This window comes from Camelus bactrianus, chromosome 19 (genome assembly GCF_048773025.1).
Source record: "Camelus bactrianus isolate YW-2024 breed Bactrian camel chromosome 19, ASM4877302v1, whole genome shotgun sequence".
NCBI classification, from domain to species: domain Eukaryota; kingdom Metazoa; phylum Chordata; class Mammalia; order Artiodactyla; family Camelidae; genus Camelus; species Camelus bactrianus.
Genome location: NC_133557.1, coordinates 14899299 through 14916480, shown reverse-complemented (window position 1 = coordinate 14916480; position 17182 = coordinate 14899299). Strand labels below are relative to the sequence as shown.

The window sequence follows — 17182 nt, the reverse complement described above, 5'->3', positions numbered from 1 at the left end:
TCACCAGCTTCAGGGAACAGTTTCTATTAAAAAAAAAAATCTGTAAAACGGGGCCATTACAAGGTTCACCCATGGGGCCCTTTTATGGGTCAGCAGGGCCCCAAACTGTTGTGAGCTTATTCAATAAGATGCCAGGCAGGGTCCATTTGACTCACGGATAAACATCCACTAAAGCAATACAGGTTTATTCCCTGTGCTGAGTCACATAGGAATGGAAACTGGGACCCATTTTGTAGCCCAAATCCATCCTAAATATGGAACTTATCCTGGAAAAAAAGGGCTGGGGGGAGGCTCACAGGCCCCTGTATCGCCAAGAACCCTCCCTGCTCTGAACTCATGGTGGGTAAGAATCCCCACCCACGGTGCTAGGAGCAAGAAGTCAGAGGTTGAGTCCCTGGGAGGTGGGCTTTGTTTCTTTCTGGCACACAGTGGGTCTGCAAGGAACTTCATCAATGCAAGGAGGAAGGGGAAGGGGAGTAAGTGGATGGGTGGCGAGTGGATGGATGGATGAATGATTAGATGGATGATGATTAGATGGCTAAAAGGACGGATGAGACAGGAAGATTGTCTGAGTTTTGCTACAGCGACAGGTGTGATGTGTCTGTCTTTGTGGGTGTGTCTGCATGTCTGTACGTGAGGCTGTGTTGGTATGTGTGTCCGTCTTCCAGTATCTGCATCTTTGTGTGTCTGTAGGTGCCCCAATCTGTAAATGTCCACATCTGAGGATGTGTTGTCTGTGTGTGTCTGTGAGCTGTGTGCATCTGGATACCTGCATATTTGTATGTGGCTTTTGGTGGTACCTGTCCATATATGGCTGGTTGTGTCTATGTACTGGCACGTCTCTGATTTTAATCTGATTTTGTGTCCATGTCACCATGTCTCTGTGTCCAGGTTTATCTCCTGTATCTGTCAAAGTGTGTCTGTGTCTCTGGTTGTGTGTCTATGTCTGCTCCATGTGTATCTGTTTCCGTGTGTGTGTGTGTGTGACCTGTCTCCCAGGTCTGACCTGACTATGGCTCCACATCTATGTATCCAATTACGCCTGTGTGTCCTGGTGCAATTGTGTGTGTGTTTCTGTGTCCAGGTGTCTCTGTTACCCAAGATCCAACTCTGTGTATCCAGGTGTGTCTGGGTATCCTAGTCTGTGCGTTCCATGGCTGCTGTCCCAGCCCTGAGCTCTGTCCGCTCCCCCAGGGGGCGCCCTTACCTAGCCGCCACTTCCTCCCTTGAGCTCCTGCCCCCACGGCTGCGCCCCAGCGAGCTGCCCCGGACTGGGCAATGCTGGTCTCACCAGGTCCCCGCCTTCCCGTGAGGCCCCGCCCCTGGCCCGCCCCTAAACGAGCTATAAGTTCTCGTGGCTCTCGGCTTCTGCATTGCCGGCTGCCAGCAGTTCCGCACTTGGAGGGTCCTGCCACCAGTCTGAGGTACAGCCACCACCTCACCATGGCCGAGGGTGAGTATCAGAGTCAGCGCCACTGCCGCTTACAGGGTCCCGTGTCTGGCCATCCCTCCCTGGTTTCAGTGGTCCCACTGGTGCACTGGGGGTCAGGACTGGGCTGGGACCCAATCCCTAAGTCCCCCGTTTGGAGCACAGAAAGATGGTTGGGCTGGGTGAGAGGTCTCTGGCTCCGGGTGCTGGCTCTGCCTGGGGCCTCAGTTTCCCTATCCTCAGGGCACAATGATTAACCCCTGACTCCCTGGATCAGATGAGGCAATGAAACACAAAGGTGTGTCGTAATTGTAAGGCACCGTGTTAGTGGACCACTGTCACCTCGTCCTCAGTCAGTGAGTGGGGGCTGGCTCCCTGCTGTGCGCCCCACGTGAAGCTGTGCAGAGGGTGCCGGCCTGGCCTCAGATACTTAGCTTTGGTTTGTCCCTGGTGCTGTGTACACCAAGTCTGTCTGATTCCTCGGCTGTAGGGGCCGGAGAGGAGCTTCTAGCATCTTATGGGGGAGTGCGCTGAGAGCAGGCTTGTTCTTCTAGGTCCCTCCCTGCCCTCAAGTTCTGCAACCCTCGTCCTTGGTGGCTTGTTGAGTGTCAGTTTCCCCTCCTGTAAAACATGGACAGTCAAGCCAGCCCTTGGTACATCTGTGAGGGCTGTGAGGAGGGGAGAAGGGCTGAATTCATTTCCTACTTGCCCCCTACACACACACACACACACACACACACACACACACACACACACACACACACGGGCAGGGATACCATCTGGGAGGAGGAATTTCTGTGATGGGGGATGCGCTGCACTAACACTTCTGGACTCAGCATCCTGGCTGACTTTTGGGTCAAGTCCATTTAGAGATGGCCCCTGCAACACACCGCCGAGGAAGGACAGTGGGCAGAGGGAATGTGGACAGGGATATGCGGCAGGTGGAGCAGGAACGAGAAAGGGGGACCGTGGCCCTGCCTGCCTGCTGTGTGACCTCAGGCCACCTTTGTCCCTCTCTGGGACCCAGTGCCCCAACACATGCAATCAAAAACCAGCTCAAGGCTGGCTGTGGCTTGTCACCTAGGTGGCCACTTGTGCCCGATGCAGTTTCCCACCCCTATCCCCAAGAGTGGGGCTCAGTAGGGCTGGAGGACCCTGGAGATGCCAGTTATGATAAACCCCCTGCCCCACTGCCAGAGTGGCTACTTCCTACAAGGGTCCCAGTGGCCTGGAAGACCTCCGGTCCTTTCTCAGTGCAGAAATCTGATGATCCTAGACCCCAGTATTTGTGCACCTCCAGGGTTGGGCAAGATTTCTGGAAATCCTTTTTTAGACAATAGCATGAGAAAGCGCCCCATCTGTCCCAGAGCAGGAATTGACCATCTCTCTAAGGTCTCCCAGAGGGACAACAGTGGCCTCTTTCCTGCCTGAGCTCTCTGGAGTTGAAGTTTCCCCAGACTGTTTCTTCACCCCAGCAGGTCAGCAGGAAGTTCTTCCTTGTGGCTAGCGGAGGTCTCCCCTGCTATGATTGCAGGGGCCTCAACTTCCCCCATGTCTCCTTCCAGGCTTGAAACAACAAAGGACTTGGGCGGGGGGGGGGGGGCGGGGGGAGGAGTGGAGGGGGAGGCAGGGGATGGAGAACAAATCCTGAACTGTGAATGAGGTGGTGTCCAGTGTGGGCTCCAGCATCTGCAGCCCTGGATTCAAACCCCAAAGCCGTGGCTGGCGCTGGCTGTGAGACCCAGGGCTGCGTGCTGTCTTTCTACAAAACGGGGATAGCGAGAGTAGCTGTGTAAGCGGGGTAGTTGTGAGGTTTGGCAGAGATAATCCACATAGATGCCCTCGGCAGACACTAGGCAATGTATTTGCCCCTCATTTGGGAGATGTTCCATGTAGGAGGTAGGAGACCTGCATGGATGTCCCCATGAAAGGACCTACTTGCTGGGTGACTTTGGCAAGTCCCTGCCCCTGGGCCTCAGGGGGACCACATACTCTCAAAGGTCCTACAACTCTGAGAGTCTGCCTTGCCCGCTCCTCCTACCCTACAGTCCCACTAATCTTGACCTAGAGTAGGTCAGATTGAGCTTGCCAAGGTTTATGAGATTTGTGCTTCCCTTAAACCCTCACTCTCCCTTCGCCCCCACTCCTGCCCTGGTCTTCAGCTCCCTCTGAAACTATAAAGAGAACTTTCCCATATCAAACTCTTCGCCCTAAGTTAGGCCCTGAGGACAGGGTGCCCTCTCCTAGCCCTTACAGCCGCCCTTTGAAGCTTCAAAAAAGGAGGCACAGAGAGGGAGAGACACCTACCCAGGATCACACAGCAGCACAGCAGAACTAAAATCCAGAAGACTCCAAACCCCTGTCACTTGAAAAACCTTTATTATGGAGAATACTGAACATACATAAAAGTAGAGAGAATAATATAATAAATGCCTATGTTTTCATCACCCAGTCCCGACCACCACCAGCATACGGTTACTGCTGCCTCCTGCCCCTCTCACCACTCCCTACCCACTCTTTGGGAGCAAATCCCAGACATCACCTCATTTCATCTGTAAATATTTCAATGTATCTCTCCAAAGAGATGGTCTTTTTTTAGACATAAACAAATTAAAAAGTCCTCAATATCACCATTATTCCATCAGTCTTCAAATTTCCAATGGTCTCGTGCATGTAATAAATGTTTAAAATAGTTTTTAAAATCAGAATCCAAATAAGGCTCACACAGCTCTGTGGGCTGAAATGTCTCTTCGGTTTCTCTTAGTCTCTAGGTTCTCCCTTCAGCTTTTTTTTCAATTTTTTTTCTTGCAATTTACTGGTTAAAAGAACCAAATGCTTGACCTAGAGTTTCCCAGAGTAGGAATGTCGTTGATCACGTCCTGGTTCTGTGTTTAACGTGTTCCTCAGTCCTCTGCATTTCCTGGAAATTGGAAATTGAATGTACAAGGCAAAGTCAGTCATGACAGCCTAGCTTGTGTTTAGTGAGCATTTATTATGCACCAGACATGAGGCTAAATAACTCACCACAGCCCTGCGAGGTGGGTCCTGCTGTCCCCTACCTGTGGATACAGATGGGGGAAGTGAGCTGCCCGAGGTCCCACGGCTGAGAGGCAGCAGAGCCTTCCCGACATGCCTCAGTGCACCACCCGTGATTGAGTCAGGCCATCAGCCCCTGGGTGACCGGGCGGGTAGGGGTTGGAAGGACTGGCTCCCAGGAGGCCCTGATGCCCCAAGTTCAGGGATCCCAGGGCTCACAGCTGGCTGAGGGATGGACCACAGCTCAAGCCCCTCACTGTCCCCACAGATCTGGTTCTGGAGAGATGCGACCTGGAGCTAGAGGCCAATGGCCGTGATCACCACACAGCCGAACTGTGCAGGGAGAGGCTGGTGGTGCGGCGTGGCCAGCTCTTCCGGCTGACGCTGCACTTCGAGGGCCGGAGCTATGAGGCCAGCGTGGACAGCCTCACCTTCAGTGCTGTGACCGGTGAGTCCCTCCCCCGCCTCCCTCCTCTCGACCTCCCTGTTCTGTGATTTCGTGGTCCCCTGATGGACCATGGGACAGGGTACGCCATTCCTCTTTGCCCCCTGAGAAATTCCCAGTAGTCAATACCCCATGTTACAGATGAGGGACCTGAGGCCCAGGAAGTGGAGTGATGTCACCGTGAGCCACTCAGCTTTGTAGACACGGCTGTGCTCCTGGACACCTGGGTTTCTGACAACCTGTTAGCACCAGGGCTGGGGGAAGTTTCCTTCCTCGCAGATGCATCAAGACCCTGCCCGCCCTTTCCCACATCAAAACAACTTTACAGTTCTTATCAACAGCTGCTTCCCCAAGCCCACACAACCTGACAAGTCCTCTGGGATCAGACCCAAATGGCGTCTGGGTGGCAGAGAGAACTCAGCTGGCTCCAGCCTGCTGAGTGAGCAGTTTTGTGTTCCCATGGTTCCTTCTCTAAGCCTTGGGAGGCTGCCTCAGGTTCAGGGGCTGGACAGATGGACCTGGGTTCTGGTGTGGCCCAGACTGCATACCCGCTGTGTGACCTTGGATAAGTTGCTTAGCCTTTCTGAGCTAAGGCACTTCTGGCTCAGGGTTGTTAGGTGAGAAGGGCCTGACACGGGAGGGTGCCCGGCCAACGTGAGCAGCTGTTGCTGGTCTTGTTCCAGGGACTCCAGTGATGGAGGAGGGACAATGAGGGCCCAGCCACCCCATCCCTAGATGTCCAAAATCTCATCTTCTTTGTTTGCCATTCTCAGGAAAGTGGCCTTGAATGCCAAATCTCTGGGTTTGGCTTCTGGTGGGAACCACTCCCTCGAGGTCAATGAGGGGCCACCTGGCTGGGACTCTGGCCCGAGGGTGGGAAAGGCCAGCTCTTTCTGAGGGCTGCGAGGTCAGAGAGAGCAGCGAGTGGGCTGAGGTCCGTATTTACCTGGGAAGCCGTTTGATAAGGCTTATCACAGAGCCTGCAGACTGGCCCCGGATATCCCCTCCATCCCTCTCCTCCCCACCGCTTCCCTTCAGGCAGGGGCACACCTACTAGCCAGGGGCACCCCCACACACACACATACCCAGCACCCCTGTGGTCCCTGAAGGGCCTCCAGCAAGTCTCTAATCTTTCCAGCCTCAGTTTCCCCCTCTGTAAAGTGGAAGGCTGGATCCATGGCAGTGAAGGGCTGGGTGTGGTACCCTGAGAAGAGCCAGGCTTGGGCTGAAGAAAATTACAATGTCTTTGAGCACCCACCGTGTGCAAGCTCATTCTGAATCCTGCTGTTGTAGAGGCATAATGAGCCCCCATTTTACAGATGGGAGCACTGAGGTGCGGAATGGTCAAGTTACTTGCCTAGGTCACACAGTGAGTTAGGGACATGGCAAGATTCAAACCCTGACCCCAGAGTTGAGGTTTTCTGGTGCTGTGACCTGACAGCAGGGACATTTATCTCTTTACCACCTGCTGGGCTTCAGTTTGTTCCTCCGTGAAATGGGTGGTAGATGAGCTGCTGGCCTGGGCAGCTTGGGATTTCTCACCTTCTTTTTCCTTCTTTCATTCTCAGGGTGTTCCCCCTTCTTCTCCATTTGTCTAGGCCGCCTGGCACTAGGTAATAAGGCCCCAAGTTCAGGGTTGAGGCCACAAGGGAAGTGGGCAGCAACTAATCTCTGTTCTCCAGTCTCCGACCGACTTATCTCAAACCATTGCCAACCACCCGGGTGACTCCCACAGCCCCCGGGGCAGCCACGGAAGGCACTGTATCTCTGGGTGCACACGGCTTCCCTGAGTTACCAAGACCCTCCCGCAGGCTGGGGAAGCTAAGGGACAATACCAGGAAGCCAGGCTTCCCCCACTCAAGGCCTGGCTTGGGTCAGCTTCCAGCCCTGGGCCTGGCCTGAGCATACTGCTCTTGTCAGGACATTCTAGCTTACAGTCAGCCTGTCCTATCTCTTCAGGGAAACTGAGGCCCAGAGAGGGGAGAGAGCTGGCAAAGGTCACTCACCGAATGGCCTGGTCCCAGCCCTATCCGGATGCTGTGCATTTTACCCAGGCAGTTGGAGACCGGACAGGCTCTGTTGTGGGGTACAGGCCACAGCAGACAAGCACCCTCCTTGTTATAGAATAAAGCTCTGCTTCCCCAAAGGGGGGCAAGGGTTTGGAGGGTGGGTGAGGTGAGAATGAGGTCAGCCTGAAGCGGTGAAAAGAGCCCTTATACAGCTAATAGAGGGCTTAACCTTGGAAGGTTCCCCTCATCCACCCCACCCGGCCCCTCACTGCTGTGGTCGGGATAGTGGCCAGGACCCCTCAGATCTCCAGGGTCATTTAGGTCTTAGAGGGGTCTCTGCGGTGCCTCTGGCCCCACAAAGAGTACCGTGTGGAATCACAGCCAAGGAATTTTCTAAACCAGCTTACGTGAGCAGTGGTGGGGCCAGGGGAACAGCCTGTCCTCATTCCACCCATCAGGACCCCTCAGAAGAAAGGGGTGTGTGTGTGTGTGTGTGTGTGTGTGTGTACACAGCTGCCCCGGGACAGAGAGAAAGGGAAATGTGTTTCCTGACCTGCCCCCGAGGGTGGTGTGTCAACAGTGACAGTGGCTATGGGACCTGGCCCAGGCTGTTACCATGGTGACCAGATCATTGATCATCCAAATAGTCTTTTCTGAGAATGAAAAGGGTGCTGTTAAGAATTATGCTGGGACCATAGGCATAAAATAGGACTGTCCTAGGAAAACTGGGACATACCGGTCACGCCAACTTTACCCCTCTTGCCCTCAGTTCCCATATCTGTGAAGTGATTCAATTGAACTAGACAATTTCTACATTTCACTCCAGTCCTCAAAACCTGTTATTTGGCCTGAGAATTCTGATTTTTTTTTTTTTTGATGGAGGTACTGGGGATAGAACCCAGGACCTCGTGCATACTAAGCACATGCTCTACCACTGAGCTATACCACCCCCCTGAGAATTCTGATTTGTGATGGTCCTTTTTGATGACACTGAGGATAGCGCATGTTCGCTGCATTATTACGACGTCCTTGTCACTGAAATGCTTTCTGTGAACTCTCACTAATTCCTCTGATCAGCATTAGGAGGTGGTCATGACAGTAATAAACAGTAACTATCATTTACTGAGCACTTACAACGTGCCAGGCACTTTGTAATGTGCTTTACAAGCCTCACCTTCTTTAAGCCTCGAGATAACCTTATGAGGAGGGACTACAATCAATTCCATTCTACACATGAGGAAACTGAGGCACAGAGAAGCCAAATAGCTTGTCCAGGGTCACAGAGCCAGTTTTGGACCCAGAATCGGACCTTTCCAGGCATGTGATCTAAGCCTATTTTCTTCTTTGATGAGAAAGCTGCAGATCAGAGAGGCCTGGGGACTTAGCCCGGGTCACACATCTCTCAGGGCCTGAGTGGAGGAGCCGGACCCAGGCTGGTTCTTGGGCCCCAGTGCTGTCCAACTCCTCGAAATACTGACTCTGGAAGACAGTGTTTAAAGGCTTACAACTGTCTCCTGGCACCCAGACAGGGCCCCAGAAGCCTGTGTCATGCCTGTTAGCTCATGGTTATATTTGGGCCTGGGTGTGGGTGTGGGTGGGGCTGGCAGGTAGCCCCTCGGTGAGCAGGCCCCCATATTGTCAGCAGTGGGCGGGCAGAGCTGCAGGGAGGGAGATGGAAGAATAAACATAAGCCCTCCCGGGCAGCCGCCCAGCCAAGCAGAGAAGTTTCTGTTTCTTCTCTCCGCCACCCAGTCCAGAAAGAGTGACAGCCCCCACCCATGCCCTCCCCATGACTCAGCCCTGCCTGCATGGGCTGGGCCCTCCCCTCCACCTGAAAAGGAGCCAGTTCAGGGCAGGCTTTCAGCACACCGAGCCCTGAGACCCCTGCTAGGGAGCGTCCTCTTTGGGAATGAGATGCACTGTGGGGACAGCCGGAGCCTAGAGACCTGGACTCAGATGCTAGCTTTGCCACAGATCCCTGGGGGATTCTGGGAGAGCCCTTCTCTCGGAGCCTCAGTTTTCCCTCCTGTATAAGGGGTCTTGAGGGAAGGGGGAAGTGCCACGCCACTTTGTGAAGTGTAAAAGGCTGTAGGGAGGTGAGAGATGGTTCAGACCATCTCACTGGAGCTGCCGATGGAGATACCCAGGTCAAATGTTGGAGGGGGCCTGGAGAGACAGACACCTAGACCTGCATTGTTCAGCATCTCTGCTAGCCAACAGCGTGCGGGCTTTCAGACTGGCCCTACTGGACATCAGAGGACCAAGTTCCCATTTTACTCAGAGTCTGGGCTTCTTTTACTGAAAGGGAAAGGAGGATACTAACAGGTGGAGGATACTAACAGGTAAAGGATTTAGGCTGAAAAGAGGACCCTTGGGGAGTGTCTTGCCTAATTCCTGTCCATGCTACAGATGGGAAGACTGAGCCGAGAGAGGAGGATGGTCTTGGCCAAAGTCACGCCAGTCCAAAGCAGTGTGACAGTGACCCTGCCCCAGGCCACGCTGTTCCTCCTCCCAAGAGGACTCTCCCAGGAGACTGAAGACGTGCTGTATGCCTGCAGTTTTTTGTGCATTCCCACAAAACCACCCTGATTTCCATTTTACAGATGAGACAGCTGAGGCTCAGAGAGTAGAAAGCTCTCATCAATGTTCCCTCAATGGTCAGTGGCAGAACGAAGCCTCAAACCCAGGCCGAAGGGACCCTCCGGGTGTGTGCTCTGCCCCTGCCAGCCCTGGCTCTCACCCTCCCTCACCACCCTGACTCACAGCCCCTGCTTGCTCTCTCTGCAGGCCCAGCCCCCAGCGAGGAGGCCGGGACCAAGGCCCGCTTCGGGCTGTCTGATGCTGTAGAAGAGGGTGCCTGGGCGGCCGCGGTGGTGGACCAGCAAGACGGCGCCCTCTCGCTGCAGCTCAGCACCCCGGCCAATGCCCCCATCGGTCTGTACCGTCTCAGCCTGGAGGCCTCCACCGGCTACCAGGGCTCCAGCTTCGTGCTAGGTCACTTCACCCTGCTCTTCAACACCTGGTGCCCAGGTGAGCTGCGCTTCATCTATGGGCAGGGTGGGGAGATGGGCAGGACCCACCCGTGGGAACCACTAGGGTGGGGGAGTGGGGCGGGAGAGACCTCCAAGTGGATTGAGTGAGGCCCGCTCCGTACAGCTCCGGGCCCCAGCCTCCTCCGCCAAACCTCATGACGTCAGGACTCTCATTATGCCTATTTACGGAGGAGAGACAGGCTCACAGAAGCAAAATGACTTGCCCCAGGTCACACAGCGACCAAGGGATCTCACCCCCCACCCCACCCCTGTCTGAGGCCCGTAGGTGCCCCGGGCACTGTGAGCTGGGCATGGAGGTGGGTTCAGAAGCCCCATTCAAGAAAGGGCAGCCCAGCAGACACCCAGGGCCATACCTTCACTCTGGGCTCTGTTCTGCAGGGCTCTATTCTAATCTCACCAGGCTGGCTCGGGGAAGGGAAACTGAGGGAGGTGGTGGGGTGGGTAGCCAGGGGAGGTGGGCAGGAGCAGCTGGGTCCCCTTAGTGCCTCCTTATACACGCTCTCCATGATTCCTCTCAGCAGTCCCCGGGGTTGGTGGGGGTCGGCATCCTAGTTTTACAGGCAGGAAACTGAGGCTCAGAGATAAATGACTTTTGGCAGCTCCTTCAAGAAGCAAGTGGACCGTGCGGGACAAAACTAGAGGGTTAAGAAAGAGCTGAGTGTGTCTGGAGCAGGAGGGAGGAGGCGGGGGCTGCCACACTCCTTCCCTGGCCTCAGTTTCCCCATCTGACTCACAAGCCAGTGGAATCTCTCTGCCTACGCAGCAAGGCAGAGAGAGAGGCCATGTGGGCAGGCCCAGTCTGGGAATGGGCGTTGCTCCTCAAAGCCTAGGCCCAGAGCAGAAATTCTGGCCACTCCAGCATCGGACAACTAGTTTCCTCCTGGGCCAATGCTTTATTTGTTTATTCTCTTCTCCATTTTGGAACATTTTATGTCATATTTGAACAGAAAGATTTTTTTTAATTTTCTCTCTTACACACTTTGGCTTCTATTTCTCATTATAACAGCAAGACGTGAGAACATCTTCTTTATAAAACCTTCAAGTTCTGCAGAGACACAGCCCCTCTTTGGCTTTCCTCCTTGGGAATCCCCATTATTTGCCGTCTTTGGGGGGCTCATCTCCGTAGATTCGAGTGTATGTGCCTGGAGACGTTGCTGTGCTTCTTTTTCTTCCAGTTTTATTGAGATGTAATTGACGCACAGCCCTGCAAAAGTGTTAAGTGTACAGCATCATGATTTGACTTACATGCATCATGAAATCATTATGACTACAAGCTTAGATCATCTCATACAGATACAAAATTTAAGAAATAGAAAAGAAGTTTTTCTCCTTGTGAGAACTCTTAGGATATACTCTCTTAACAACGTTCATACAGCAGTTTTAATTATATTTATCATGTTGTATGAGACATCGGCGTATTACAGGTCTCTCTGTCTGTCTTAAACATCAAAGGATCCCATGGTGTACAGCAGCCGACATCTTGGGTTGTTTTTTTCTTACCTCTTCTGTACAGCTTAACATTCTTTCCACATCAGTCTGCATACGTCTGCTCATCTTTTTTAAGAGCTGGGAGTGGCCGGGTCTTGCCAGGTGGACCGTTCATTCATTTGGCTCCCACCCATGGACATGAGGTGGTCCCCCGTGGCCCATCACAGGGAGGAGCCCCCTTGCTCACAGGCCCCATTGCCACACGGAATGGTTTCTCAGGACAGAAGTGGCCTTGCTGGACCCGCTGTACATTCATGTTGATTTTAGTCAATCTGAACTTACAGCTAGTTGGTGACCTTCACCACGAAGCAGGAACATGGCAGTGTGCCTCCCCCACCCCAACACCTCAAGGTTACAGAGTTCAGGGAACGGGGAGCGAGGTTGGGGGACTCTCCGGTCCTCTAGTCCTGCCCCTTCCCTGCCTGGCGGGTTGAGGTGGTGGTGAGCCAAGCAGCACAGTGACTAAAGGGACCTACATCCCAGGGTGGGAGCTGGTGATGCAGAGGGAGGAGTTGGGCTCAGTGGGGGTTGAGGTGCGGGGGGGAGGTATATGGCTCTCCCTCTGAGGGGAGAGGGCGGATCCGCCCTTGATAGGGGCGCCTCCTGTCCTTCAGGTGCCTCTGAGCTCCAACATGGACAGGATCGACAGCCAGTTTTGAGGCTTCTTATGCCCAGAGCCTCCACCCTTACCAGACAGAGACTTGAGCAGGGACATCATATTCTGGGCTTCCTGGGCTGCGGGGGGGACAGTTCCGTATGTCCTGACACTCCCATTCGAAAGGAAAACACCAAGGGCTTTTCTTTCTCTTAAATTCTTTCTCCTGCTCTGCCAGCTGATTGACAGCCACGTAGTTCATTGATCTCAAGGCTGATTTTCATCGCACGGTCTCAGAGCCAAAGGGCAAGATGCATAAGGCACTTGGCACCTTTCACATTTGCTTCCTTCAAGTGAGCGGCAAGAGTGGGGGTTGCTGGTCGCTGCAGATGTCCCCAGGGATCCAAGGGGCCAGGGCCTCTGCATCCGGGCCCCGCTCCACCAGGCACTGGACCTCCTTCCCCGGGCTGACTTCAGTAGGCACACCACCTGGGACCTGCTGTACTTTTAAGGACCTATGAAAATGTGTTCATTTCTTTTAAAATCAAGAGAGAAAAAATGAACTTTTAGGCTAGAGAATGTATTTTAACATGTGATATTCATATATCATCATTATACCAACGCAGTCATAAAATACATTTTTAATTTTTTTTAAATGGAGGAAGGGTCCCATAGAGGCAACAATGCCCAGGGCTCCCCAAAGTCAGAATGTGGCTCTAGATTTCCCCTTCCCAGCTTCAATTTCTTCCCCTGTGAAGTGGGACAGGAAAGGCCAGCCTGACCTTTGACCTCCTGCCCTCTGGCCTGACTACCCCAGGCCCTTTTCTGTCCTCATCAGTCACAGAGAACTAAGTGCCCTGCATTTTCCAGCCTCATCTCTGTGCTCTCTGGTCCTCTGCTTAGAATGTCATCAAGGCCACCTTCAGATACAACCTGGCCCCCAAGCTGGACAGGACCCCACCTGACCCTTTCTCGGCTTTCCCTCCACCCTGAGTCATGCTCCTTCCTTGAGCTGACTCAGGACTTCACTTTGCAAAGCATTGTTCAGATCTGTGGTCACATTTTACTCCCAGGGAAGACAATCAGGTGACAGGAGAAGGGAACTGCCCAGGGTCACACAGCAAAAGAGAATCAGAGCCAGGGCTACCTAACTTCTGGCCTAGAGTGCCTCTGTCTCCTGTTCTGGCATCAGCTTTCCCATCTGTGAAATCTTCCTGAGCCTCAGTTTTGCCATCTGTGAAATGGGGCCTCCAAGAATCCCTCCCACACAGGGTTTTTGTGGAGATTAAACAAGTTAATGTATGTCATACATTTATCACAGGTCCCACATGGGGTAAATATGGGATAAAAGACAGCTGTTGTTGTCACTAACCAATAACACCTTGTCTCATTGACAAAGGATTATTAATTAATGATTAGTATTTCTGATTAAAAGAGAGAAAGGCTGCTGAGAAGCCAGCCTGGCCCTGGGGAGCTGGCCCCTCGCCAGACCCAGAGCTGAGGCCCTTTCCTTTCCACCTGCAGCGGACGCTGTGTACCTGGACTTGGAAGAGGAGCGGCGGGAGTACGTCCTTACCCAGCAGGGCTTCATCTACCAGGGCTCAGCCAAGTTCATCAAGAACATACCTTGGAATTTTGGGCAGGTAGGGCCATGCCCTGCCCCTCCAACCCTCTTGGGCCCACTGCGTGCTGGGCCCTGAGTCTGACGCAGTCAAAGTCAAAAGTGTGAGCAGAGTCACCCATCCCATGCTGTCAAGGATTCAAGGGCCCCAAAATGGCTGGAGGCTCAGAGAGGGCCCAGTCCAGGCCTGAAGTCACACAGCAAAGGGTGGCCCTACCCACCATGGGAGCATCAGCTCTGGATTCAGGGTGGGAAGGAATCAGGAGAGCCTTTGAGATTTGTGGGGCTGACAGGTACTCTAAGAGGGAGAATGGGAACATTCAAGGCCATATATCAAAATCATAGGCAGCACTTGGAGAATGCTTACTGTGTGCTAGGCATGTGCTGAGAGGGGCTTTAAAACATTATCTAGATCAGTGGTCTCAAACTTAAATATACATCAGAATCACTGGAAAAGTGTTAAAACACAGGTCACTGGGTCCAGCCCCTAGTTTCTGATCTAAATCAGAAGTAGATCTGGGTGTGGGCTGAGAATTTACATTTTTAGCGAGGTCTCAACTGATGCTGATGCTACTGATCCAGTGTCCATACTTTGAGAATCCCTGGTCTGGTGTATCAGCTAGCTACTGCTGACTAACAAACAAACCCAAACTGTGGAGGCTTAAAAAAAATCATTTATTATTTCTCCTAAATCTATGGGGCAGCCAGGACATGGCTGTCTAGGCTGGGCTTGGCTGATCTCAGCTGGACGGCTCATCTCTGTTCCACATGGTTCCTCCTTGTCCAGCGGGCCAGCCTGAACTGGGTCTCTAAACCAGTGCTTTTATTTCCTCTACTATCCAGCATCCCATAAGAATTCTTGAGATATTGCTGAGAAAACTCATGAAGCAAGAACCATCACACCCTTGGCCTCTCAACCTCCGGGTGTTTTAGTGGATGTTGGCCTCCTGGGGGTCAGGTTCTCCTTGGGACACTTCCCAGCAGCCCCCGGATCAGGGTCCGTGTTCAGGACTAAGGAATCCTGCCCTGGGACCACAGGAAAGTCCTCCCTAAGATCTGGGGCTCTGGCCTCAGTTTCCTCTTCTGAATATTGGGTATAATCATTGCAAAAATATCTTCCCCCAAATAATTGCCAAAACCCTGGAGCCAGCTGTGGGCTGTAAATGAAATGGTGACATGACTGCAATATATCAAAAAGGAATTGGCTCATGTTCCCCGGGGCTCTGTATTCTCCCCTGAGAAACAGAACAAAACCTTTCTGAGGAAAGAGTCTCCCTTTCATTTCCTGAGTTCCTGATCTGTGTCCAGTCTCTGCACAGCCTTGGGACATGGCTTTGCAAAGCTTCTGGAAGTCATCATGACCCAAGATGATAAGACCTAAAGGAAGGAGGGGAATGACTGCCTGTGGGCATCAGGGCAGGTCCTGAAATAGGCATCTGGGCTTTGAAGGTGGGTGCACAGTATTCTAGGCAAAGGGAATTGCGTGTACAGAAGCTCAGAGGTGGGAAAGTTTACATTATACCTAAGAAGTATGTTGTAGCTTGGGGAGCACTTTATAAGAGAAGGGGCCCCAGGAGATGACAGCGGGAGAAGTCAGCAGTGTTTAGGTTGTGAACAGCCCTGAATGTCAGGCTGATGGCAATAGGGAGCCACAGAATGGTTCAAGCCAGGGAGGACTGTTCTGCAGCATGGAGACAAGGCCTGGTTTGGGACAAGACCACAGAGATGGGGAGCAGGGGGCAGACAGGAGAGCCTTTGAACACGACAGATGGGTGGCCCAATGGAAGGTGACAAGGACGGATTTTGATAAAGATAACTTCTGAGTTGCAAGGATGAGAAGGTGTGAGTCATACAGGGAGAGGCAGGAAGAGCATTCTAAGCAAAGGAAATAGCAAGTGCAAAGGCTCTGAGGCCATGAGCCTGGGGCAGGATGAGTATGAGTGAGAGTGGTGAGAGATGAGGTCAAATTGGGGGTGGGACACAGATCACAATGGCCCTGCAGGCCACAGGGAGACGTCTGGAGGTTACTCTGGGTGCAGTGAAACAGGAGTGATAAGGTTAGATTTGTATCTTTATAATCTACTTGGGTTCCAATCTGAGCAGTGTGTGTGGGTGGGGTGGGGGGAAGAGGGACACTTATCAGCTCTGCAGGATGAGTCAGGCTTTAGAGAAGTGGAGGTTTGGCTGAGCAGAGAGGGAAGGGGCAGTGGCATGGCTTGAGGTGACCCTGAGGCTCCTGAGGGACACCCCAGGGATGCTGAGCTTTCACTCTGTGGTCTCCACTACAAATTCCCAGGACCGCAGCCTGGATGCAGGCACACCCAGCCTGGATGCAGGCACACCCTCCCCCATTTTCTCTCACACTGTCATTATCCCATCCCACCCTGTGAAGCTGGCACCCCAGAGAGGTGACAGACCCAGCCTGAGCCCCCAGGTCTGGTGTGTAAGACAGAATAGAGAGGTCCCACAGCTGCTGGACTTCAAGTTAGCCTTCCTGGAGGAGGTGACATCTCATCTCCCTCATCCTCCTCTTGTTTCCTCTGACACAGTTTGAAGACGGGATCCTGGACATCTGCCTGATGCTCCTGGACATCAACCCCAAGTTCCTGAAGGACGCCGGCCGCGACTGCTCCCGCCGCAGCAGCCCGGTCTATGTGGGCCGGGTGGTGAGCGGCATGGTGAGTGAGTGGAAGGCCCACCCCAGGGTCCCTCCCTTCCTGTGATGATGGGGGTCAGGGCCTGTTCTGGGTACAATGAGGGGACCTAGGAGCTGGGCTAGTCTCAGCTACGAGAGCTTATATTTGGAAAGACAAGATTTACACAAATGAGAGTAATGCCATGTGGTCCCTCAAAGCAGTTCATTCATTCATCCATTCATTCACTCACTCACTCATCCAGCAAGTTTTTATCAAGTGTACCCATGGGCTAGGCCTGAGGGAAAAGCAGGTGTAAGACATGAATGGTCTCCAACTTCCTAGAGCTTCCGTTCTAGTGGATGCATGGGAGGAGACAGACATTAACCACCATATCATGGGAGCACACAGTCATAGGTCATGATGGACGCGCCGAAGGAACCAGGCATATGAGTGTCTCCTACAGGACTAACCCCAGCGTGGGGCTGAGGGACCTCCCTAAGTTATGATTCATGAGTTGATGTAGTAACTGGGAGGAGAGGAGTGTCTCAGGCAGAGGGGACAGCCTGCGCAAAGGCTCTCTCAGGAGGGATGACTATTGCAAGTTGGAGGAGCAGAAGGGACGCTGGTGTGGCTGAAGCAAAACGCAAGCAGGAGGGGCGGGCTGTGGAGGGGGCTGGGGCCAGACTGTGCAGGTCTCCTGGGCCATGGTTCTTGAGGCTGCCTTGTGTTCTCCAGGTTATGGGTGTATAGGGGGAATGACACAATCTGGATGGGTCTCTGTAAAACAGATCACGCCATGTCACTCGCCTGCCACCCTGGGACAAATCCACATCCCCAGCATAATCTCCTTCGCAACCTTGACCCCTCTCC

General features: G+C 53.2%; 1 protein-coding gene and 1 non-coding gene across 2 annotated transcripts in view; one reads left to right on the top strand and one right to left on the bottom strand.

The window, feature by feature from the left end:
* Nucleotides 1-1297: 1297 nt before the first annotated feature.
* TGM2 (transglutaminase 2) overlaps nucleotides 1298-17182 on the top strand; it is a 32407-nt gene continuing 16522 nt past the window's right edge. The window contains exons 1-5 of the mRNA XM_010960743.3: nucleotides 1298-1453; nucleotides 4734-4913; nucleotides 9707-9949; nucleotides 13580-13698; nucleotides 16226-16354. Of these exons, the coding sequence (XP_010959045.2) occupies nucleotides 1444-1453; nucleotides 4734-4913; nucleotides 9707-9949; nucleotides 13580-13698; nucleotides 16226-16354 (681 nt within the window). The 5' untranslated portion in view covers nucleotides 1298-1443. The remainder of the gene's footprint in view (nucleotides 1454-4733; nucleotides 4914-9706; nucleotides 9950-13579; nucleotides 13699-16225; nucleotides 16355-17182) is intronic.
* On the bottom strand, nucleotides 7797-7868 carry TRNAT-AGU (transfer RNA threonine (anticodon AGU)). Its single transcript has one exon. It is a non-coding gene; the product is annotated as a tRNA-Thr (tRNA).